Consider the following 24,445-nt stretch of genomic DNA (forward strand, 5'->3'; position numbering starts at 1 on the left):
CAAAAGAAATGTTCTTTTTAGTCCCCTGAAACTAATAATTGATACATGATTTTGGGCAAGGGCTGAACAACAGGCAGATATTGTGATGTGAGTTGCAATTTCAGTGGAAATGGCATTTTTTCTATTTCAAAATCTATGTCATTTATCCTCCTTTTTTCCCCCATTATCTTACTTCAAAGACTTGTTCCACACATTTCTTCATTTTTCTCCATTTAGTTACAGTATAAAGCACTCATTCTGTGATGCTGTACCCCAAGATGGCAAATCAGTAAGTGAAGTCTAAATGTTATCTTACAGAGAGCTCTTTGAAAATCACACTGCCTCTGGCTGAGGAGATTGATGCTGACCTGTTTCACCTAACGCTGAATAAGTCATGCTTTCCTCTGGCCACTCACAGAACAAGACACAAAAGCATTAGCCACCTCTTTCATGCCTTCAGTCAACTGTCTGACAAAGTCTTTATAAGGATCCTGCGGTTGTTTTTCAGAGAATAAATAACTTGTATCTGTTTTTTCTGAACTTTAATGTTTGTTTGTTGCTTTTAGCTGTTTGGGAAGTTAAAGTGAACAAACCTAAGCAGGTTTGTTTCACCTTAACTTTAAAGGTCTGATCAGTTGTGTTTGTTCATTTAAAGCTGATTTAATCAGCATTTCTTACACAACACTGGACAAACTGACAAACTCAAGAAGAATTAAAACCCAACTTGACAAAGTTGGAGACTAGTTGGGGAACAATATAATATATAAATATATTGTTGTGGCTAGTGGGGAAAAAAATGATTAAGGTAGCTTGGATATAATTTTACCAGTCACACTGCAATCTGATTGGTCCACAGTACTGTCCTGTTTGAATATGACAGTAATATACCAACAAGTCCTCCAAAATTAAGAAGCATAATGCATTATTTACCCTAAAAATCTACTGATTTTTCAAGGAAAGATGAGTTTCATGTTTACCTTATTTTACACACTTTTGTTGACACATCTATCCAGTCTGACCTCCTCTTTCTGGGCACTATGTGACTCTATAATAATGCCACACAGCAGACATAACCCTGTATACCTGTACATAAACATACCTGAACACTGAGTATTTGCACAGACAGCTGTTGTTTTTCTCTCCACAGAGGTTCCTCTCCTCTGACTCTGTGCCACTGTTCAAAATGTTCTAGACACGACTACCCTGCAGAGGTTAGGTTTAAATATGCATATGATGATATTTCATACTGACTTACTCCATGTTTCTATTACCCTGGTCATGAATAATGCTGCTAATTCTGAATATGCTTGAACTTTGGCTGTGAATTCACCTCATCGTAGTCAAGAAAAACGCAATGCTAAAAAAATGTACTGCCATTTTTGCAGTAGAGGGAGAGAGAGAACCCACTAATCTAGAAACCTCTCTTTAATAGATTTCTGAATAATGAATGAATATGAAGACTCATTTTCTCCGTCTGAGAGGTGACAAGGAATAAATTATGCAAAGTCTATAATCTCTGATTTTACATTACATGCTTCCATTTGTCGTCCAGTGAATGATATCAAAAGGTGGTGATGAACTGGTTTGGGGCAGCCTTTGATTTCATTCAGGTGTTTGTGTTCGGAAGTCAGACTTACCAAGAATTTGAGGGGAGGCCTCGTGTTCTTGGATGATCACATGTCTAGCTCCAGGAGGAATGAGAAACATCTTAAGGTAACCTTTGCCAAGTTTGTAGCAGCGGCAGCAGAAGCAGAAGACGGGGTTAGGAAAGATAAGACAGAGACATGTAAGTTGAGCAGATACAGAAAGAGTTTGTTTGCAGTGGTGGACATCACGCATGTGTCAGAAGTTTTGTTCACTTTGCTCTACAAAGACATGTGAAGGAGCTTGAGAGAAAAAGAAAATGGTAAATGTCTACGTCAGCTTTCCTCCTCTGGGCAGAAGCCTGCAGATAAAATTTTCATTGAAACTGGCCGTTCATCCACATCCATCTGTTGTGTCACTGTGTGCTCATATTTTACACTATTTACTCGACAGGATGTGAATGAAAAGAGCCCTCAGCCATGTTTCAATAAGGCATAAGTAACAGGTTTTTCAGACTACAGGGCAGCAAAGTCATCTTCTGTCAGTGATGTCCACCACTTACAAACCCACCGTGACTCACCAAGTACATTTCTAGAGTCTTCCGTTTCATTTAAAAACACATTTCGAGCTCCTTTGGGCAAAGAGAAGGCTCCTCTGGTCTTCCCTTCAAAATGAAATGAATGAGTTAGTTAGTCTTGCAGTGGTTCCTCTCCATTTCACTGTCTCACCGTTTCTCTGCAACAACATCACCTACAGTGGAGGCACATTTAATTAGCATAGCAGGGACGCGAGAAATTCACATCTGATGAGGAGACAAACTATTTTTGCTGGCAGGGTGACGCTTCCCAATCACCTGGACTGAACTTCAGCTGTATAATTACTCGGCCTAAGTTTTGACAGGCCGGCACAACACTCCTGGCGGAGCTGCAGTGGTGCTGCTGAGGTGATTATGAATGCAACTGGCACACTGTAGCAGGGTCACACAAGGTTACAATAGGTGGCAGAGTAGCGAGTGCTGCTCACTCTACAGTATATTGAACACATAAATGGCAATCTAACTTTTGGAAAGGGCAAAATAAACTCTTTCACTTCTGAGAGAACATCCTCTGATGGCAGTCAAATTCAGAACCACAAGCCGCTCAACAGAAATCACAATTCGACTGCAGGGTTTTGGGGGGACTGAGCTGGTTGTCTGAAGAGCCTTAAGGTGTGGATGCTTGGGTTGAACCTAGCATCAGAATGCCAGTTGAGGTTCAATCATTCAGACTGCAAACGGCCAACAACATCCCAGATTGCCTCCAAAGATCTGCATGTTCATGTAAAGACATTTTTATCTGCATTAAGACTTTAAAGTTAGTTTGTTAGGCTGTTGAAGCAACATTTACATTAAATGACCATACATATCAAAAATAACTTCTTACATAGAGTTTTAGAGACTTGACTGGATAAAGAACCTGTGACAGTTACAACAGTCGAGTCAGACCTAAATAGACAATTAGTAACAAGCAACAGAAGAAACAGCAGCTCGTGTCGCTCGTGTCTCTACGTGTCTACGGTGTTAGGCATCCATCTGCACTACAAGCTGGACAGAAAATGCTAGAAAGGAGGTTGTGAGGGATTCGGTAACACTGGATACTTGCATATTGTGTTTTCCAACAAAGGGGTTTCTTTTTGGGCTCTCTTGCTTAACTGTTTCCCTGTTAAAAAACGTGAGGGGTTAAAGGAGAGTAAGGTGTTAAGAAAAAAAATGAAATGAATGATCACAGTTTCAACAGAGCTCATTCTGGAATGGTTTGATGAAGCCGTCATGTCCAGGGCTCTTCTCTGTTGACTTTATGACATCATGATGGCATCATGAAACCATTATAAATTATTCTCTTCATGCTGGTGGTTAATGTGAACACACATTTTTCAAAAAAGAAAAACCACTTACACTAATTAAACTTAACACAAGAAGCAAAACATCCAACTTATGGTGTGTGTGTGCACGCACGTGTGTGTGTGTGTGTGTGTGTGTGTGTGTGTGTGTGTGTGTGCCCTGTGTAGCTGGAGAGGAGAGATAACCAGATGGAAGCAACTTGAATTAAAGAAGGTAGTACAAAGGCAAAGCACAATTCATTAATGAACTTCCAAAAATGATACTAAAAACAGGGGCCGAGTTATATCTCTGCTAATTAATGAGGGTCCTAATCCAAATGAATCCGACGCCTCGATGTGGTGGCTGTGAGAGCTGTCAGATGCTCAGCACACCTCCATGTCACTCTGCACCCTTGGCTCATTTATTAACTGTGAATGTAAATTCTGTGCATGAGCTAATAGAAAGGAAATGATATACAGGAGGTGGAAGCAATTTCTCCACATCTATGCTCACATGCAAATCAGAGTGACATCTCAGGGGGGCACGTGTATTGTTTTTCCAACCTATTTCAGATGAAGCCACGCCCACTCCCTTATGACGCAAGCCTCATGGGCAACGTTCCCATGGAAACCATGCGGGTCCTGAGAAATATGACAGCTACAGCAGCTTGGAAAATAGCAATATAGAGCCCTGAAAGTGACCAATCTGCTGTTCGTCTGAACACAAATAAGACAAGTATAAGCTCGTTACTGTGCTGTTTGTTACTGACATGACAGCAACTGAGGGGACGTAATGGGAAATGGAGGCTTCTGACATGAAGTGCTGTGGTTTCATCGAAATTCCTCAACCTTTGGTGCATTGCATTGTGGGACAACAGTGTCCATCACAGTCATAAATTAAGTAAAGTTTTATATGCAAACTGACCTTTTAGCTTTGCTAGAGGCAAATGATCTGTCCACTACTTTGAAATATCTCAATAATTATTTGATGATTACCTGGAAAGGAAGTTTTGGCTAGACATCCATCATCCCCAGATGTCCTCTAGCAACATCATGAAATTGACATTTGTGGTTTAGAGTGAAATGTCTCAACAACGTCTTGTAAGGATTGCAATGAAAATTAATACACAAATTCATGTACCCCTTACGATGAAGTGTAATCATTTTTCTGATCCCTCAGCTTGTCATCCAGCATCATCACAAGGTCAAAAATGTATTCTGTCAAGTACTTTGGTTCATGACCAAACACCTGTACACCTAATTACATTCCGCTGTACTTCCTGTTTATTGCTAATAAGTGTGAGCATGTGAACATTAACTATGACTGTGAACAGAGAAAAAAAAATACATGTCATCAGCATGTTAGCACTGTCATTGTGAGCTTATTAGCATGCTGATTACTTAGCTTTAGCTCAAAGCACCACTGTGCCTCACAGAGCTTCTTGTTTGAATGTACTTATTTTTGTCACTGTGACCACACAGTGTTCCTTAAAATATCCACAAGACCACCTGTTACGGTGTGACCAAAGATCTGAATGAAATCTAGAAAGTAGACCTTTGGTTTTTAGAAATTTTTGCAACTACTACTTCCAAGCTTAAGAATGAACCCCTAAAGGTCCAATGTGTTGGATTTATGGGAACCTATTGGCAGAAAATGAATATATATCACTCATAAGTAGGTTTTCTTCAATGTATAATCACCTGTAAATAAGAATTATTGTGTTTTTGATACCTTAAAATTGCTTTTATCTGCTACCATAGGAAAGGGTAAGATGAGGGGTGTTCAGTTGAAAGCAGTCTGCAATCTCATTGCTAGATGACATTAAATCCTACAGCGGGGGTCCTAAATGGCGTTTGTCCAAGGGCCAGAATACTATTAGCCTCTATCACTGTGAGTCCAAAATGATAACTATACTCAACTCCGCCAAGGAGACTGAGGATTTATTAAATCAGTTTTCTTCTCTTTCTTGTTTTGACTGAGAGGTTTTGAGTTGTTCTTATGCAACAGACAGGGCTGCCAGCTCTCATGCATTGACCATGAGATTTGATAGCCTACTTTTCACACACTCCCATACCACAAGCCCATTTTCTCATGCAGCGAAAATAAATTTAGAACTGATAATGGCACGAAAGGCAGACACTGACAGCGCAGTGGCTCTTCTGGCAGCAGGGTCTCTCCCTCTGCTCTGTGTGCAGGCAGGAAGGCTTACACACTGGACCTTTAAGCTCAACTCAAAACCTGCTTAGAATGAGTATATAGCAGGGTTTGTAAAAGTCTGGACCTCAGTGTGCATCCACAGCCGATAAGTCAGTGCCCGCTGACTGGTGGCCGGCGGGATATTAATGAATTCAGAAAATGCAGGCATGTAACATTACTCACCAGTGGAAGAGGCACAGTCCGTTCCTGACAGTAATTGTAGATTAATTTGGCAACCCCTGGCAACAGGCCAAAATAATAATTCATAGTTCACAGCGGCTCACTAGTTGTGGGAGACTCACTAAGCTTGGGTAGTAAATGAATGAGGCGTCACTTTGTTTTAATTTCACTGGCCAATTGAGTATTTTTGGTTGCTTCCTCTCATTCATTGGTACCTGAACTGTGGGTTTTGTATCAAGCACTGACTGCCTCTGGTCTGTGGTCTGAGAGCATTTTCTAGTTCAGTATCTAGCTATCATCATGGATTTTCTATTTTTTAGGAGTGTGTTCAGACTGTTCAGTGCCATTAAAATTAACATTCACTTGTAAGAAAGTGAACATATGAAACAATAAGATGGTTATTATGTGTAAACATCTTTTTATTTTAAATTCTGGCACCCACAGTGTCAGCTTTGAAAAATTCTGGCCCTTGGACAAATGCACTGTAGTTGAGGACCCCTGCAGCAAAGACCTGGAACATAGTAAAAGTTTAAGAGCCCCTTCAGGGGGACAATGGCACTGCAAAAGAAATCGCATGCAGGCTTCCCTCTTCATTTCAAGCTACCACTACTCAGGTAATAAAAAGTTTTCTGCCTTTACTTTTGCAACAACAGAGTTCAGCTACTTAACAACAAAATGCTGCAACCCAGCCTGTAAAACTGCACCGACATTCACTGTTTTCTATTTAACTAAAAGATGCACAGGTGTAGAGTGTTTGTTGCATCCACCTCCTGCATCCGGCAAATGATTTCTCAGGGTTTGACTAAAGCTCATTTGCAGTAGTCAGGATAAATGTGTTAACAGGGTTATTTTGTATTGGCTCCCAGCTGCATGAATGTGCTGCAGAGTCACCTGCCATCGCCTTCACTATTTCTCATTTCAGGCCAGCTGCACCTCAGTGAGCTCTCCGTTCTGTAGTTTACCAAACAAATCTGACATCTGGAATCTGGAAAGATGCTCAGACAGGCCTCTGGACACATCCTTCTTACAATGAGTGCAGTTTGTCACTGAATCAAAATTTGTACATGCTTTGTAAGTAGTAAGTAAAAGTAAGTACATTTGTACAGTTTTAGGTCCGCCAAACCAATTAATGTAAATGTACAGTACAGTATGCTTATGTCAAATTAAGGTTAATCATTCACTCATAGTCTGTCATGCATTATAAACACTCATTATTACGAACACTCTGCATCCACGAACAAACTAGAGTTGAGGAAACATACAGGGAGAGAACTGGAAGAAATCGTTCACGTGACAAAAATCGAATCTTTGTGCAACTTTGTCAAAAACACTCGTGTCTGCAGACGTTGTGTTCTTACCAGCTTTCTTTGGTGTTCGGGTGAAAGTTCCTTTAACGGTGCGGCAGTGGGAGTTGTCTCCACCACAAACACCACATTTGTCCTCAACTTTGCTCGAGCCGATCTCTCTGTCGCAGCCAACTTTCTGGAGACCAAGACAACGATTGATGAGCGGAGAGCATTTTTTGTAAAATCCATAACATTGGGATTTAATGGGAAGCCGACCTGTCGGGTGACTTCATTAGCGTTTCGATTATCAGCGCTGACTGGACTCAAACTCAGACACAGTGAGTGAACCTGTCTGTCACCTCTGCCAGAGGTAGTTTGCTTTGCTTTGAGTGTTTGTTTTTCTGACAGCAGCATATCTCAAATCTTGACAGATTTTAATGAAATTCAACCTTCTTGTGGGCCAATAAACAAGTTATATAGCTCCACTTATAATAGACTCACAATTGACTCATAACTCTTGTGCTGTGAGTTTTTAAATTTCTTCACGATGACTCCTGTCAAATGCATCTCATATTCTCATATTTAACATAGTTGAATATGCGCAGCAAAATAATTTGCTTTTATCATGTGCCAGTTTCAACATTAATCAGTGTAACTTAATAAAGTACATGTCGACCTAATGCAGCTTTTATGTGTCAAAATCATGTACTTTAAGCACGTCCTTACCACACACTCCCCACGCACGCAGATACTGTAGGCATCTTTGTAGGAGCATCGTGTCCCATCATGCACCAGCTGCTTCATGTACGCCACGTCTCCTGTCTCCTTTGACTGGCAGTACAGGTGGCATCTCTTGTTAGCTGCAACAGATATAGATTGTTATAGAATTGTCTTGGAAAATCAAGAATATCATATAAGATTTTAATTTCTTATTTTTATAGAACAGAGATGTTGTTTTTACATCATTTCTTTAGTAAACCATATCTCCTGCATTACATAGAAAAAAGTAAATGAAAAACAGTGAGCCAACACCCACTTCATGTTTCTAAACCACTGCATTTAGTTTTAATTTGAAAAGGGAAGAATGACCTGAATTTTTTAATCTTTCTGCCCAAGACCCACCCTTTTCCACTGCTATTGGTAGAAGGATTATGATAACAGGTTTGAAATTAATGCCCACCAACCCCCAAAATGCAGGGAAAAAATGACTGTGCTCACTTGCTGACTTGTGAGATCCCCTGACAGTACAATAATGACCAATACAAAGTGCCCCATCATTTGCAAACCTTGGGGAAAATTTACCTGAATGCTCGCAATAGTGATTTATTTTATGTCATCGGACAAATCAATGAACCATTTATTTTTTAGTTCTTTTTTGCATCATACTACAACAATTTGTTTGTAAATAGTAAGTAAAAAAAATACAGAAAGTATATTTGCAATCAGTATTTACTGGTATGTAAAAAAACATTAGTAGTAAAATCTGAATTCACACTCATAAATATGACCTTGGACTTCATTTCGTACCTCATACTTCGATCTTTAGAAAAGCTCTTTACCTTTCATACAATAACAGGTTTCCACTTACTGTTGCACTTCCCTGCAGTTTCTCAGCAGGGTTTCCTCGTTCTTTTCAACACGACTGACTTTCAAAACCATTAGTTCAATAAGTGGCAAACAGTGCCCTGGAGCGAAGACGGATATGTCTGATGAGGTGCAGAGATTGAAATAGGATACAGGTTTTGTGTCTGCACTGTACAAATCCATCGCCTTTGAATGTATGGTAAGCTCTCCATATTGGCACATCGGTGATGGGAGAAAGGGAAGAAAAACTGAAGAGAAGACAAAAACTAAAAGCAGGAAAGAAAACTAGACACTCGCACAAAAGAGCATGGTCACTATGTTGAAACGGTCTACAACAGCTGGAAACATCCGTGTTCTGAAAACACAAAATCTTTCTTCAGATCCTCTGCCCTTGTTGACTATCACTGTTCTTTTTTGGCTTAAAAAAAAAAACAAAACCCTGCAGCCACACGCTGGAACAAAACAATCTGTTGACATTTTTCTGGCTTACCGTCGGGATGCTCGTAGGGCAGCCAATGGTGTTTGGCATTTTGGAACTCAAAGTGGGAGTTGCGGAGTTGGCACTGCTGGGCACGGAAATCTTCGAAGTGCTTGGGGCAGTCGTCAGTGTTGCACAGCTGATACTCGTAGTTCACTCCTGGGCAGTCCTGGCCACCGTTGGAGGGCCTGTGGGAGGGAAACATCAGAGGAGCTGAGCACACAATGTGCATTTCTTTGAAGGAAGGATCCGAAAAACAAATCTTGCTCAAAAAGTGATGCTAAAGTGCGAAGAAGCTAAAATAAAAGACTGGGGTTATTTTCAACATTGTGCCTGCAGTCTGGGCAAAAGTGATCTGGCCCTTTGTGAGTTGTCTCACATGGAAATACAAAACTGTTCAGTTTCAAAAGAAGTGAACATGTGCAATATCCCATTTGGTTAATGGAGTCTTTTGTCTAATTGCTGAACTTGAACTACGGTCTGCTGCATGAAAATTGGCTGCATCAAATGCTCATATTTACACTGAATCAGCGACCTTACTTTCTGTAGACATTAGAGTTGTGTCCGTCTTCTCATCTAACATGTAGTGAACATGTTTATCTCCCAAAATGCCAATTTATTGCTTTAAGTTTAGGATGCTATAGCTGCTTGGTTAAGGTAAGGGAAACATGATGATCATGTTTAAAGTTAGGAAAACATTGCTGTCACGATTAGAAGAAACCACAGCTGAATGTTGGTATGAGATGGGATGTGAACTGCTGTCTCCTGGGTCACATGCTTTGCTGAAACCAACAATCAAACCCAACCTTCTTCCTGAGACATTTTTCATGGTATAACATTGCGCTACTGAGAGAGGACAGTCAAAGCTATACACACAAAGACATCTACATGGCAAAATCACAACTTTCATTTAGAATCAGCCTCCTTCATTACTTATCATTCATGATATCTGCCAGATGTATCAAATCATGTTACTGTTGTCTTTGCCACTCACGCTGGGTTGTTGCACTGACGTGTCCGGAAGCGAACTCCAGTCCCACAGGAGCGCGAGCAGGAACCATATTTGCTCCAGGAGCCCCAGGTGCCGTCTTGCTTGACCTGATTAGGGTTCTTCCACATGCAGTGACCTTTATAGCACCACTACAGAGGATGACAGGGTTGAGCAGAGAGGGAAAGTAAGCCAAGCACAAAGGCCTCCTTTCTAGACTCAGTAAATGAGGGAAAATATAGGAATACACTTTCTGGTCAAACATCTGAGCTCAGGAATTTCTATGTAGTTTGAGCTGAGGCTGTTTTTTAAAGTTAAGGCTGAACTCCTTGGTTGTAAAAGGGTTTCCCCAGTTTTCCCAAGACCTCATCATCCTACATCAGAGTTGGAGCACGCTAATGTTCATGTAGCTGAATGGCTGCAACAACATCTCATGTCCAACATCAGGGGAAAAAACCTTCCCTGATTGTGCTACATGAGTCTCATCAACATGTTAGTCACCTGTGTGTCCAGGCACTTGCCATATGTAATAGACAAACGTACTTTTCCAGGAGCACACTCCGTCCCATCGAGAGGCGGCCCCTTCTTGGTTTTGCAGAAGTAAGGGTTGTCAGGATGACTGCACCACAGCTGTTTACATGGGTCAAATGTGCGAAACTGAAACACAGAGAAGAGGAAAATCATGTGTTCAGGTAGGTGAGCTGGTTTACTCAACATGAAAATTAACGTAAAGCATGGATAGCTTCACTGTTCGTACTGTGATGCATAACTGAAAGGCAGAAATGGACTCTGTTTGGAAAATATTCTTTCTGAGAAACAGTGTCCTTTCATTTATTCTGAGGCATCGTGTTACAACACTGACATCACAGAAAAGCTCCGGCTGTGACGTTCACAACTGCCTACGCCAAGGGATGCATAGGAACTGACCACTGTTACCCACTATACACAGATGCAATTAAGGCTCTGATAATAAAACAAAAACTGATGCCAGAAAGCCTGATAGAATAGCCAGATTCCCTAAAAAGAGGTATGTTAGTATTACACAGTCACAATCTAATCAATGCTGACATCCTGCAGACCAAATTGTTGTTTACAGGGGTTACGGGCTCCACCATTAGAGCCACTAAAGCTGAGTGGATTATGAAGGGTTTCCTTGGAAATAGCTTACTGTTAACCTCCTCTCCACAGACGGAGGATTTAAACAGACCATCAGACTGATTTGAGAGAAATCAAAAATGGGCCTTTCGGCTGCCCAGAACATCCTTATACCAAGAGGCTTAGACCTGTTCCTTTAAAGAGGTTGCCATATATCTCTCAACTCAGTCAATCTCTTCCCTTTTCTTGTTGAACTGTTCCCTCAGTCATGACGCCTTTTCTCATTTTCACATTGTTCTGACTGTAGTTGTTGCTTTTCTACACAGAACCACAAGGAGAGATCAAATAGATCCACTTTTAGCTACTGTAACCAGCATTTTTATGCAATTACTGTTGTCAAAATGTGTTAACAAATTTCAGGGCAAACATCTCAGTTTTTTCTTCAACAAATTCTACTGTGAATGGGGTAGGGAGGAATGGCTGGTTGACAGGAGCCCACCAGTGTATTTTTTTTCCTGGGGCCCCCGAGGAGCTTAATCTAGCCATGGTTAGTCTGTGTTTAGAGTTAGGCAGCTCAAACAATGAGTTAAGGTTAGAGAAAGATCCGTTACAGCTTAAAAAAAAAAGTAAATGTGCAATTTTCTATTAGAACTTATTCTTTCTGTTTTATTGTGACAGAATACAAATTCTCTCCTAGATGAAAGTCAGATGGACTCCACACTCCACAATCAGAATCCTTACTTTCTATGTTGCTACATGAGGGACTCACGACTTCCTACATTAACTCTGTTGTCAATGGAGGTAAATGTTGTGTGGCAAGATCATCCGACTAAAATTTAACAGCCTTTGGAAGGTAAATGACGCTGCAGCTGAATGATAACTTTAAATTGTCGTAGCTTGAGTCAGACTCACTTTTGACTTTTTCACTGTTCACACAATTCGTCCTCGACCCGATCCAATGTTCCTGGACAAGGTTTAAATCCTGGCCGTCATCCGACAATCAGCATCACTGCTGTAATTTGATGCTTTGCTGAAGGTACTTGAGAGCTCTCCTGGTAAAACTGTTATTATTCAGGCTGGTGGAAATTCTGTATCAGCTGAACACTGATATACTCATACATTAATCTTCTGAATTCCTGGCTATATTCTGTTCTGGGTCACTGATTCAGAAAATCTTCATCTGTTCAGCTCATTTGTGAGGAGTTGATGGAAGAAAAATGAATACGACCCTATGAACATGTCTGCCGCAGATACGTCTACCTCTCCTATCTTGCTCAGCTGCTCGGGTGAGTGGCTCTGTGTTTTCAGAGGTACACAAGACAATTAGCTAGGTTGAATGACTTCTTTCTAAACAAACAAAAACTTTAGCTAGTGACATGAAAAGAATCTGGTCGGCTGTGATACACAACTGCAACTCTGGCTCTCTGTTTTTGTTTACATGGGATGCAAACAGAGAAGCCTGGGAAACTGCCAGCTTCAGTCATTTCAGGTTAAGTGGAGAGGCTGACCTGAATCTTTCAAAATCGCACGTTGTAGGACGACGAATGTTCAAATCTATAATCAGTGCATACTTTAGTTACAGCCTCCACAGCGGAAAAATATCCAGTCACTGGGTCTTAATCTGGGTTTAAATAATTGATGATGATTGGTCACATATTTTGAAAATGCAGGGTAAGTGACTCGATACAGTGGATTTTGTAGTAGAAGAAGAAATTCCCCCACAATAGTCTTGCATTCAATATTGTATCATATCACATGTATCTTAACAGTATATTCTGATAAAGCTTTGCAGGGACCGAGTGGTTAATTTGATGGACTGGTTCAACAGGCGAAAATCTCTTTTCCACAAAATATTGATTATTGCTGTTATTAAATTGTTTGCTGTTGAAAAAACATTTTTTTTTTTTCTTTTTTTTTTTTCAGAATTCAGTGTCAGCAGATGGTGCTTTTCCAGCAGACGGGATAGGAGGAAGGAAGAGGTTCCAGCTGCTCCCACTTTATCTGGTGATAATGGAGCATTGTGGTAATTCAGGCTGGCACAAAAGTCATTTTAGAGTCACATATTCCACATATTACCCAATCATATATGCGTCTTATCTCTGGCACTAAACTTTCTTATAAACATTTGGCACTTATTCTACCTCCGTACACCAACGCTGAGCTCTGCACAATGCTGCTGCACCACAGCCTGCTGTCAGCAGAAACTAAAGCAGCCACAAATGCAGACAAATGTGTAGGATTCATCCACAAAATGTCAGAAATAAAAATGGATTTTTGTGCCGTGAGATGTAAACACTGATCCACTGTGCTTCCATTGCTAGTTTGACCAATGCTTTGGAAGGGACAAATCAAATCAATTTGCCAATAAGTGACTTGAGACTTCTGCTTGGTCATTAGCTTGGAGGTTGGAGATATAAACAAAATGTGAGCCTTCAGAGCAAAGGCAGCTATTATCTGCTGACCTTGTCAAAGACAGGACTCATTTGTGAATTGTCCATTGGAGGAGTTAGAAGGGAACTGATCATTGTTTAAATGTTAGTGAATATTGACCGTGTTTCCAGTTTCGTGAACTTATTTGAGCTAATTGAATTAACATGACAGTGAGCACGTGAAAAGGTGAATCAGTTAAACTGGGTGAACACACTGGAAGTAAACATCATGTTCTTTTGACAGGCAAGACTTCTCAGTATAGATCCAGCAGACTTCCTTACAGCGGCCTGATCAATAGTCTGTGAGGAGTGCTGATTTCAGCCCACGCTGAGAGTGGCTGCGATGAGTCATGCCCACTATTGGAAGGTAGCAAAGCTAATCCACTGTAGTGCTCTTAAGTACAGTAGTCGAGTAAAAATACATTACTTGAATACTTCCACTTTATTATACTTCTACTCCTCTACATTTAAATGGGAAATATTCTACTTTTCATCCAAATGTAGTTACAAGTTACTTTACATATTAAGATCATTAAAGTCTTTCTGAAATATGATGCATTGTAACAGGTTAAACTTCCCAACAGTACAGAAATGAGTTGAGATTAGTTCCAATTCAACACTCTGAAGAGATTAAGGGCTTTCACATGATCAACATTTTGAATGCAGAGCTTTTACTATTTACACGAGGCAGATACAAAGCAACATTAGCATTCATTTTGAGTTGTTTTTGTAGCCAATATTCAATATTCATTCCCAGTTTAGCTCTGTCTTTTGGTCTCTACCAGCTCCTGAGGGAAATATCTGGCTCTTTTGCCTCCGTGTTCACTAGCTAGTCTTTATCTGTCTCCCATTTGGTTGTGGGCAGGTGGTTTATGGGCTCTATCAGAGATTTTTCACTGAATACCTGCATGCGGTGGTAGGAAACAATGGCAATAAGAGTGGTGAGATTAAATGATAAAGACAAGGGCTGGAAAACCAAAACAAGCTGGAATGCTAAAAGCCGAAAGACACTGAAATCTGCAGTCAGGCGATAATTCTCTGTGGAACTGTCGCAATGAGCAACCCCTTTCGCATACCATACAAGTAGTCTTTCGACGCTTTGTTAATAGAAAAAAATATATCATAGCAGGTTTAAGAGCTTTAGACTGGAAATGGCTGTGGATATAGATAACGGCAGGAGTGCAATAAATTCCTGAGCTATTAAAGAAAAAGTGAATTACATTTCCTTGGCAGTGGCTGGGCTTGTGCGGGTCAAAAACAAACTTTCAGAATAGTAAGCAAAGAGCAAACAGCGACAAAAACTGTCTGGGTCAACTGAAAGATAAAGCATGAAGCTATTCAAGTTCAGATGGAGCCTGCTGACCTCCTGATTCTTTTACACGTTGAATTGAAATGATGCAGCCTTCATCCCCTGTGAGGCTGGGTATCAAGTCAACAACTTAGTCATCAACTGAAGATCTAAGTCAGAACTGCAACCCCCGGAAGGTTTCTGCCCAGTCCTCACAATACAAACATCGTCTCTCCAAATATGTAAATCCAAGATGACTCATCCTCTGCAGGTTTTTAGGTTTTTTTTAAACTTGATAAATGACAGAAGCAGGTCCCGTTGAGAGGACATTATGTTTTTTGCTTAGCCTGATCAACAGCATCAATGAATAAATTACATTTTAAACTGACTTTTAAAGCCTCTACTGTATTTTGGAACAAATACTTTCTATTCTATTTGAAGTTGAAGATAAAGAACTCTGACTACCACCCACTGAACCAATCCACATCCTAAAATATTTAACAAAAACAAAAAATGCATAAAAGTTAATTATTAAGTATTACTTTTCCAGTATTTTCAGGCGGATCATGTAGCTCATGGTGGTGTGACCAGGGAAAGGGTACCCTGCCATCTGCAGAGAACCAGCCAGATAGAAGGTGTGACTGCAGTAAAGTAAGCACATGTCGGTTCAGTGCTCACTAAACTAGCATGTGATTCTGCTTGTATGAGTCTGCTGATATGTCAAAGTTTCTCAGAAGGCGCCCATCGTCATCTCCTTCATGTCTTTGTGTGAAAAGCTCACCATAAACGTTGCTCTTCTTATCTTAAGTACAACTAAAGCCAGAGAAGGTTTCAGTTGGATGACCCATCTTATTTTTCTTAGCTCTTTGACAGTAAATGAAGCTTCAGTTGGTTCTGTCTTTTCCTTTTTTCTCTGCTGAGCTTTACTTATAGACATATTTTTTGGGAAAGGATACCCACTGCAAGGTGGCATATACCCGCTCAATGGAAGCCTGGGGAATGTACTCACTGAAGTGCAGATCTTATAGCCCACTCCAAAGTCAAAGCGACACTGCTCATCCATTGAATAGTTGATGCCAGGAAGTTCAGGGAGCTGCGGCCAGTCGTGTTTGAAGGGGTCATCCAAGAGACAGTCATATGTGCTGTCAGGAAATGAAAAAAGAGGTGACATTGGTGTCAAACACTGAACAGAGACTCAGTCCTGCCATCCTAATACAGACAATGAGATACAATATTTTTCTAAATGGATTTGTGGCCCGGGGCCTGTGTTCACCTCTATGGCAGAGAGTACCAGGCCTTTGTTTTAAACAGGCTTATATTAGAGAAAAACTTTATCCCTCATTCCTGTGCTTTATATGTGTATTTTATCATATTTTAGCAAAAACTGATCTGCTCAGGTTTCAATGTGCTGTTGTTAATTCAAACCTAACAGCTTCTCCATTTTCTCTGTTTACCTCATACTCACTACTGTGCTGCTCTGAGTAGACTAATGATTATTTTCATTAACGATTAATCTGTAAATTGCTTCCTCTGTTAATACAACAGAAAAGAGCAGCAAATCCCCACATTAGAGAAGCTGAAACCAGAGGATGTTTGCTAGTTTTGCTTCAAAAATGACTTCAACAGTGAATCGATTATCCAAAAGGTGCACATTTTTTTTGTTGACAGATTAATCGATTAACTAATTGCTTCTCGTTTCCACTGCATTAAATCCATCAATACAACGACACAGTCCTGCCACACTCACTACTCTTGCTCTGAGTTTACATTTTAACTGCAGACAACAGAAACAGCAAAGTAGAAGTGATTAGAAATTCAGAGCAGCACAGCACTGAATTTTACAGGACCACTGTTGTTACTGTTAGTAGTGTAGTTAGTGCAGCCAGCTTAATTCGTGAGGTTGCATCCCACTTTCATTTACCATCAAGTCAATTAGCCAATAAACCAAAGGAAAGTCATGTTTGGAAAATTGAGAGCAGGTGGAATGAACCTCCTACAGTTCCTACAGTTTGGTGCTCTGCTGTCATGCAGCTCCTAATTGCTCAATTGTTTAAACAGGCACCACTTTGATACCTGTTAACATTCTGACCGAATAAAAGCACAAAGCTTTCAAAGAAGTCACGGAACAACTTTAGAATTTATATTTCAGGTTATGATCAGATTTGACTGCATGTGGTCGACTGGTGAAAGCGTCTCAGCTGCAGTAACTCCCTGAGCTCCTGCTCACAGTCAGACAGGGCATGTGAGCTTTTTGTATAAGTACAATGATTTTAAACATCTCATAGATTTTGCTGCAGCAGCTGCTTGACTAACTTTCTTTTTCCCTCTCAGGAACAAAGCTTTCACATTTATGATCATCCAAAATTATAATTCAGTAAGACTTTCCATCCTACACAGTACATTGATTTTTCTCTGCAATGGTTCCAGTCGCTCTAAATAACAGCATACTGTATGGCGATTGATTGCACATTCCATTGCCACCTCCTTCAATGCAGTTGTCAGAAATTGATTTCTTTACAGCTGAGTGAAAAACTCGATGTTTGTGAACTGACCACATCCTGTGGATGTATGTGCTGAGGCTCATATGAGCTCTGTCAATGTCCTCATTGGAGATGACATCATGCTGTTGAGCTTCAGCTACTTCAGCTGCAAGTTAATGGTGTACATTTCCACATGAGAGGCAGAGTTGGCTTCCAAGGCAACAAAAATAAAGCTTTCTTCTTACCTGACTTAAAATTCAAATGTAATGTAATATATTGTAGTAATAATAATTACCTCCCCTGAGTTTACGTCATCAGCCTCGAGTATTTGTTTATTTGTTGGATGTTAGTAAGCAGGATATCTTAAAAGTTCAGCAGATTTCAGTGAAACCTTATTAGAAAGTTTGGCCGTGGTCTAAGGATGAACAATGCATGTTATGGTCTGGATAGCGCCACCATGTGGTTGATTATACAGCACTTTAACTTTTGGCTCCTCATGAACTGTAAAATAAATTCAATTTCGTCCAATCTCCAGCAGATCAAATGTTTGGAAAAGCTGAACAAACCTTTTTTTTAAATACAGTTGGTTGCCAAATTCTTTCACATGTGGTTATTGGACATTAACTGCCAAAACTGTGCCAAATTGTGATGACACGTTTACACATCTAGTCAAAACAGTCCTGCAAAACATTTTAGTATTTCATATACAAGAGGCTAAAGCAACGTGATAAATCAATGCTCATAAGTTTGACGTGGATCTTGCACAATTCATCCTTTTATAAAGTACTAACATTCAAAGAAAGGATTTAGGTATTCTTTGAATAAAATAATGGCAGCCATTTAGCATGATGAGCTGCATATTTTCAAGCATTTGGAGGGTTGTGTGGCCTTGGTAGTGTGACTTCTCGGAGTGCTGTCTGCATAAAGCTGTGACTTTGTCATCAATGCCATCCCAAACCACTGCTAAAACAGTAATGCAACAATCAGTGGATGTGCGAACATGAACTCACTGGATGTATCTCTTGAGCTCCTGCCCGCTGCACATGGACCAGTGGTATCGATGGAAGGCCGCCTGCACCAGAGGAGCCATCACGCTTCCCATCGCTGTTTCGTCCCCGCAGCGGTTACCTTGGCCATCGTGCTCCATGCCCAAACTGCCCCCACAGAGAGAGACATGCAAATATTTACAAAACTGCAGCATATCAAGATAAATCCCCAAAGGGTTTTGAGTAAAGACGTTACTTTTACACCGATGATTCATAATACAATATCTTTTTATTTATCAGTGGCCAGAAGTACTTAATATATTTACTCAAATAATTAAGGAAAGCTTCCTTTTTTCAGTTCGGGGAGACCTTTTAGTTTCAGTTGTCGGAACTATGTGAGCTATAAGTAAACATCTGTAATAATTCCAGCCCCTTTTCTTTCCTTCCTCCTTCCTCACATTCTTCCTGTGTTTTCTTCCCTCTGTCACGTCCACCTTTTTGACATTTCATGATATTGATAATTCAAAATATTTCATGACATTAAAAATGTGTGATTCCAACTGTTTGCAACTGTGGCTCAGGTAGAGGGGTCATCTGCTTAGAAGGTTGTTGGTTCGATCCCTGGCCCCTATGGTTTACATGTTGAAGTATCCTTGAGCGTGATCCTGAACCACAAATTGCTCCCAATGTGAGTGTGCAGGTCAGTGGTTATTGCTGGTAATGAGCAGGTGCAGTTAACATTTTAAGTTTTTCTTTTTGGACATACAGTGTTTTTGGATCTTTGAAAGTTTGTCACACTGTTGTCTCAAGACTTTAAATGCCTCAAAAGGCAGAAATCTTCTCCCTTCAAGTGTCATAAAAGTTTTCAGTGATGCAAAAAATTGCTGTAGATATTACCATCATCCATTCATAAGTGTCACATTTGAACTAGAAGATACACTCATTCATTCATTTGCAACCATCCCTAAATAATACGCTGACAATATAAAATGCATCCCTGGTGTTAATCCCTCTTTAGATTAGAATTACCATGACAGGTCAGATACTTTGTGTTCATCCATGCACACTAGCACTTTCCCTCATCTGTACTGAGAAAAGAAAACTGTTCAATGGAGGAAGTGGAGGATGAACACACATTTTCATCCAGGGAAACTTTCTGTACCACTGCATAGAGAGGTGGTCTGGTTTATTGTTCTATACCTGCCACTGGCTACATTATACTGCTCTAATGAAAGAGATGCCAGGTGTTAAAGTTGCCTCCTGTGTGAGTCGCTTTCGTGCCTGAAGTCTGGTTCAGTTTGTCAGGACTAAGGAAAACAGCGCTACATTGTTGCCTTTGAGCTCTGGTGCCTTGCACACGGACTTCCTATGAACAAACCAAGAGATGTAAACAGTCAACAGCTTTGGTGGCTCATATTATCTGACATCATCAGCACTACATGGACCCATGTGTGGAAATTAAATTCTGGTGACCATCAGCAGGTTAATAGATGGATAAATAGATTTTACTGTCTCCAAAGGGGAAATTAAATACATTATGTGTGCCTCCAGAACATGGATACATGCCCATTCAACAACATACAACATAAATACGTTAGTGCAGAACACAGTGTGAGCCATGGACTTTAGCACCGCAATGGCAGAGGGGACAAAATGGGTACTAAAACATGCCTTTTTCCATCTACAGTAAGTGTCGTGTATCTGCATCTGGATGGAAGAGGAGTGAAAAATGGGTTCAGGAGGTGTTCAGAGTCACATGCTAAGGTGAGTGCCATGTGAGTGATGGCTCTTTCATTGAGAGATAAGAGAGGTTGGGGGCTGGGAGACCAATGATTACGCAGCACTTTCCTGCAGCTGATGTGTTCATTTATCTTCTCTGCTGTCACAAAGCCCACAAAGAAATAACACATTATGAGCATCATTAGACTGCAAGTGGACCTCATATATCATAATAACACCCGACACATAGAAACAGGATGGAAATACTATGAGGGTATATTTACTGTGTACCTGCCACATGTCACTTTACTTCACATCACTTCGCTAATGGCCATATGACCAGGGTTGGGGGGATATATTTTTGGTGCAGCATAGAAAAAAAAAGGCATCATATTTCACTCAGTCTTCACTGAGCACACATTTCACTCAATCTTCCAAAACACATGGAAAAGAACAGTCATCACACCTGTTTTAAGGAGAAAGTTTCTGCACTCATGCCTTGATGGACATATCTACAAATTGCTTTCTGATTGCCCTCTTGACAGTTCCCATAATCCACAGATGGACTTCATAGTAGTTAAATACTGAATTCTTGTACTATCACACAGCCCCAGGCAGACTGCACCAAAGTCCAACTAGAACCGGACTGATAACTGTCTCTCACACTAACTTAATTGAACCAAATCAAACAGGCTAATGCCTCAGAACAGTTTGGGTGGAAGAAAGCCTTCAAGAAATAAATCCTTGTCAGAAAACCCTCCCATCTGAGAGCTGACATTTAAATCTATACTTAACATAAATCATACATTTATTTCTTGACCTGAGATTTCTTGAACTTTTCATTGCCTCTGGAGGCAACCTCATAACTTACAATTAATGAGAGAGTCGCTTAGGTCTTGACTTGTTTGTAGCTTCCAAGTCAAATATTCACCTGACCAATGACTTCCCTCTTTTTCTAGTGAGAAATGTTATGATTGCTGATATTATAATTGCGACCAACAGTGTAAGGAACTAGAGAGAGGTTACATCTGCCAGAAAGTGACTTCCCATAAAGAGCTCTGCAAATGTTGGGTAATTTGCCCTGACACAGACTTGCAGAACGGAAATGATTTGATTTCTGTTTAGCCAGATGTTATGAAATATTCAATACTCATGAATAACAAAAATGTCTACTGACATTTACATGTGTTTGAATCAAATACAATCCATTAATTCAATTCTTTTGGACATATTGCGCCTTTATTAGAAAGCGGATAGCAGAAACGTGACTGGAAAGAAAGAAATGCAGAATTACATGCAAAGAATTATCCAGCCAGAGTCAAACCACTGTCACAAGCTGTCATTTATGATTGACTGCCAGTCTGCCTACTGTGGTCCAGCCAGAGGGCAGACACCAGAGAAGAGAAAGTAGACGAAGAACAGACTGAGAAACGTGACTCTTTTTGTTGACACTGTGATGGACAACATACTACATGACAGCTCTCAAGGCTTTGGTGCTTTGGTTTAGTTTCTGGTTAGTTGGTCATCTGATTTAGTTGCTGCATCCTTTTCTTGTTGACTGGCACCAGAGGCTGTATGCATGGCTTGGCTGGTGCAGCCATAAGGCTGAGGGGTAATGAATCCCTTAGACCAGGGTTCTCAAAGTGCAATGGTGGCCCTTGGAAACATACTGTGCCGTTCATATTTAGCTGCTACACTGCAGCTGCATCCTAAAATTCTATTAAGGTGTCATGAGGATGTTATTAGAGGACCTAATGTACAATACACTTGAGCAACAGAAAATTGGGACAAATGTCCTCATGTGTTCATAACGTTCGATGAAACACTCCAAACTGGGAAGATTATACTTAACAGTCCCAACGTGTTGTTAATTGCTTTTTCCTTATCAGGCACTGTTGATTTAGTATCAGGTTAGCTTGAAGGTCAAGAAAAATCTCAAGCTTAATACAGACAGGAACTCCATGTCAACAGAGCAAACTCCATCTACTGATGATGACAGTGATATGAGTGAAAGTTTCTGACAAAGCTAGTTAGTGGACCTAAAGTAGGAATTATTTTGTCTAAACACTTTCTCCAAGCTTAAGAGTAAACTTTTATGCTTCAAAATGTTGTCATAAAACAGAGATAAAGGATGAATAATACATAACTTAAGATCAATACTTGCCAGCTCTGAAATGAAGGAACATTTCCTAAGAACTTCTTGAGGTTCTGGTCTTTGATGGAAACAAAACTTCACAGAGATTTTAGAAGATAAAACCCGGCGAAAAGTATTTCAAACTGATTCTGAAGGAACTCTGCTGCAACCCATGTATGATGTCTATGTACTGATGTAGACAAAGTACTAATATCTGCTGCGGGTGGGCGTGAGAGAATAAACCCAACAGAGTTAGTTTGACAAGTCATTAATATAACTTCTTTATACCTGAGAACTTACAATACAGCACCTTAAAAAGTTACAAACAAGTGGTTTATGAATAGGACAGATGGTGTGTTCAGTGAGTTTTTACTGCACATGGCTCTTTTGGGCTTTTGCAATCATTATTAATCATTTGTCTTGATATTCTGTCTTTTCCCAGTTGCAGCCTCGCCGATCATACACGTTGCTATAATGTCATTTAAAAACCTGGTGAACACACTGAGTTCGAGTTCCTTATTTGAATGTTTGTGCATGTGATAGATAATCAGTTTACAGTCTATAGAGATTTCATAGAGCGGCGAGAGAAAGCTAAAAAGGAAAAGGTTTTGCATTGAAGCTGATGTGTTCATTGTGCCCTGCTGTACATCCTGCCCTGTCCTTGATCTGAATGTGAGGTCATATTCTGCTAACATACAGTGAGCATCGATAAACACACGTGTCAGCAGATGAGGCGTCAATACTGTGTTCCACTGTCACCAACACAAATTCAGTTATTTTTAGAAATGGATGGAAGGCTGAGGCGGGTCTGCAGCTGCGACATCAGCTCGTGAAAGTGTCCCTGTTCCATGTGCATTCTGTTTTGTAACATCATTACTACGAAAACTTCATTCAACACGGTGGTTCTGATTACGTCAACAACTTGAGGAAACCGAACAGACGGATGAATCCATGCAAAGTGTGATAGAGTTATTTTAAAAGTGGACTACTTGTAGTTCAATGTCTTCACGCCCAGACATCATCTGATGAATAGCTTCTGTGCAGTCACACTACGTTTAACACTGGCCATCCAACATGATGCCAGCTAGTTACTTTCACTACTACTACTACTGAGTGAATTAACTAAGTAGCTAGCCAACTAACTTTAATTCCACCCATCCAATGCTACACTGGTAAACTTTCAATGCTAGACTGAATATTTTTATTTCAATATTATCCTAGAGGAAGGCAGAAACATTTACATAGAAATAGCAATGTGTTTATGAACTTTACCGATACAGACGAAAATGAAAAGCCTGTGAGGAGATACAGGACAAGCTGAGGAGACAGACAAAAGAAAGAGAGAAGGTCACAGAGACGGAGATGAGAGTGGAAGAGCAGCTCCTGCCCTCTGTGACCAGGACACGATTCGCATTATGTCCCAAACAAAAACTGACCTTATCCAATTCATCCGTAATTATAGCTGAACCTATAGGCACAATGTAACAACACAAACACTGAGCATAATTATAGTGCAATAATATATTACTGCATTAATGCATTATTGTGTAACACACATTTTGCTTATGTTTCTGCACTGTCTGGCACATTTTTATAATTCACATCCAAAATGATGCAAACTCAAACACAAAGATCAAACAAAGAATATAATGGATAATGTATAATGGTGTATATATTTTCAGTAAATTATTTTTGTTTGAATGCACACAAATGTTAAGACCTGAAGGCCAGATGAAAAGCAGGCCATCACAGCCTCCTCCCAGCATTTTGTCCATCTGTTTTTGCCTGGTAGCACAAAGAAAGAAAGGACTCTGTCTCAGCTTGTGGGCCTCAGAACCTCTGTCTCATCCATTATTTCCATACTATATCTGGGCACTTACATTTCCACTTACATTTGGCAGTGAAAGATTCTTCCTTTTTACAGCAAAAGAACCAACAGTGAGTAAGTGAGCTGAACCACATTGTGTTGACAGACGCGACACGATTCAATAATGTGCATTGTGGATGAATGTGTCTGATACGTCTTATTCTTAATTCCCTCTTTGTTGGTTTTCACAGTGTGCCTCTTCAATGTCACCTTGTCTGCCTGATGTCTGACTGCAGATGATTACATCAGCGTCTCCTTAACTCTTATTTGGGTGCTTCAAAGATCCTCTGAGGAGACTGTGGTGCCTCTGTTGG

At 40.3% G+C, this 24,445-nt stretch overlaps 1 protein-coding gene across 1 annotated transcript in view; it reads right to left on the bottom strand.

The window, feature by feature from the left end:
- Positions 1 to 24,445, bottom strand: part of adamts3 (ADAM metallopeptidase with thrombospondin type 1 motif, 3) — a 122,514-nt gene that overhangs the window by 20,183 nt on the left and 77,886 nt on the right. The window contains exons 10-17 of the mRNA XM_076731739.1: positions 18,436 to 18,579; positions 15,955 to 16,087; positions 10,677 to 10,790; positions 10,140 to 10,285; positions 9,158 to 9,333; positions 7,810 to 7,943; positions 7,156 to 7,279; positions 1,617 to 1,697 (exon numbers count right to left, since the gene is read on the bottom strand). Coding sequence (XP_076587854.1) covers positions 1,617 to 1,697; positions 7,156 to 7,279; positions 7,810 to 7,943; positions 9,158 to 9,333; positions 10,140 to 10,285; positions 10,677 to 10,790; positions 15,955 to 16,087; positions 18,436 to 18,579 — 1,052 coding nt within the window. The remainder of the gene's footprint in view (positions 1 to 1,616; positions 1,698 to 7,155; positions 7,280 to 7,809; positions 7,944 to 9,157; positions 9,334 to 10,139; positions 10,286 to 10,676; positions 10,791 to 15,954; positions 16,088 to 18,435; positions 18,580 to 24,445) is intronic.

This window comes from Chaetodon auriga, chromosome 5, assembly GCF_051107435.1.
Source record: "Chaetodon auriga isolate fChaAug3 chromosome 5, fChaAug3.hap1, whole genome shotgun sequence".
Lineage (NCBI taxonomy): Eukaryota > Metazoa > Chordata > Actinopteri > Chaetodontiformes > Chaetodontidae > Chaetodon > Chaetodon auriga.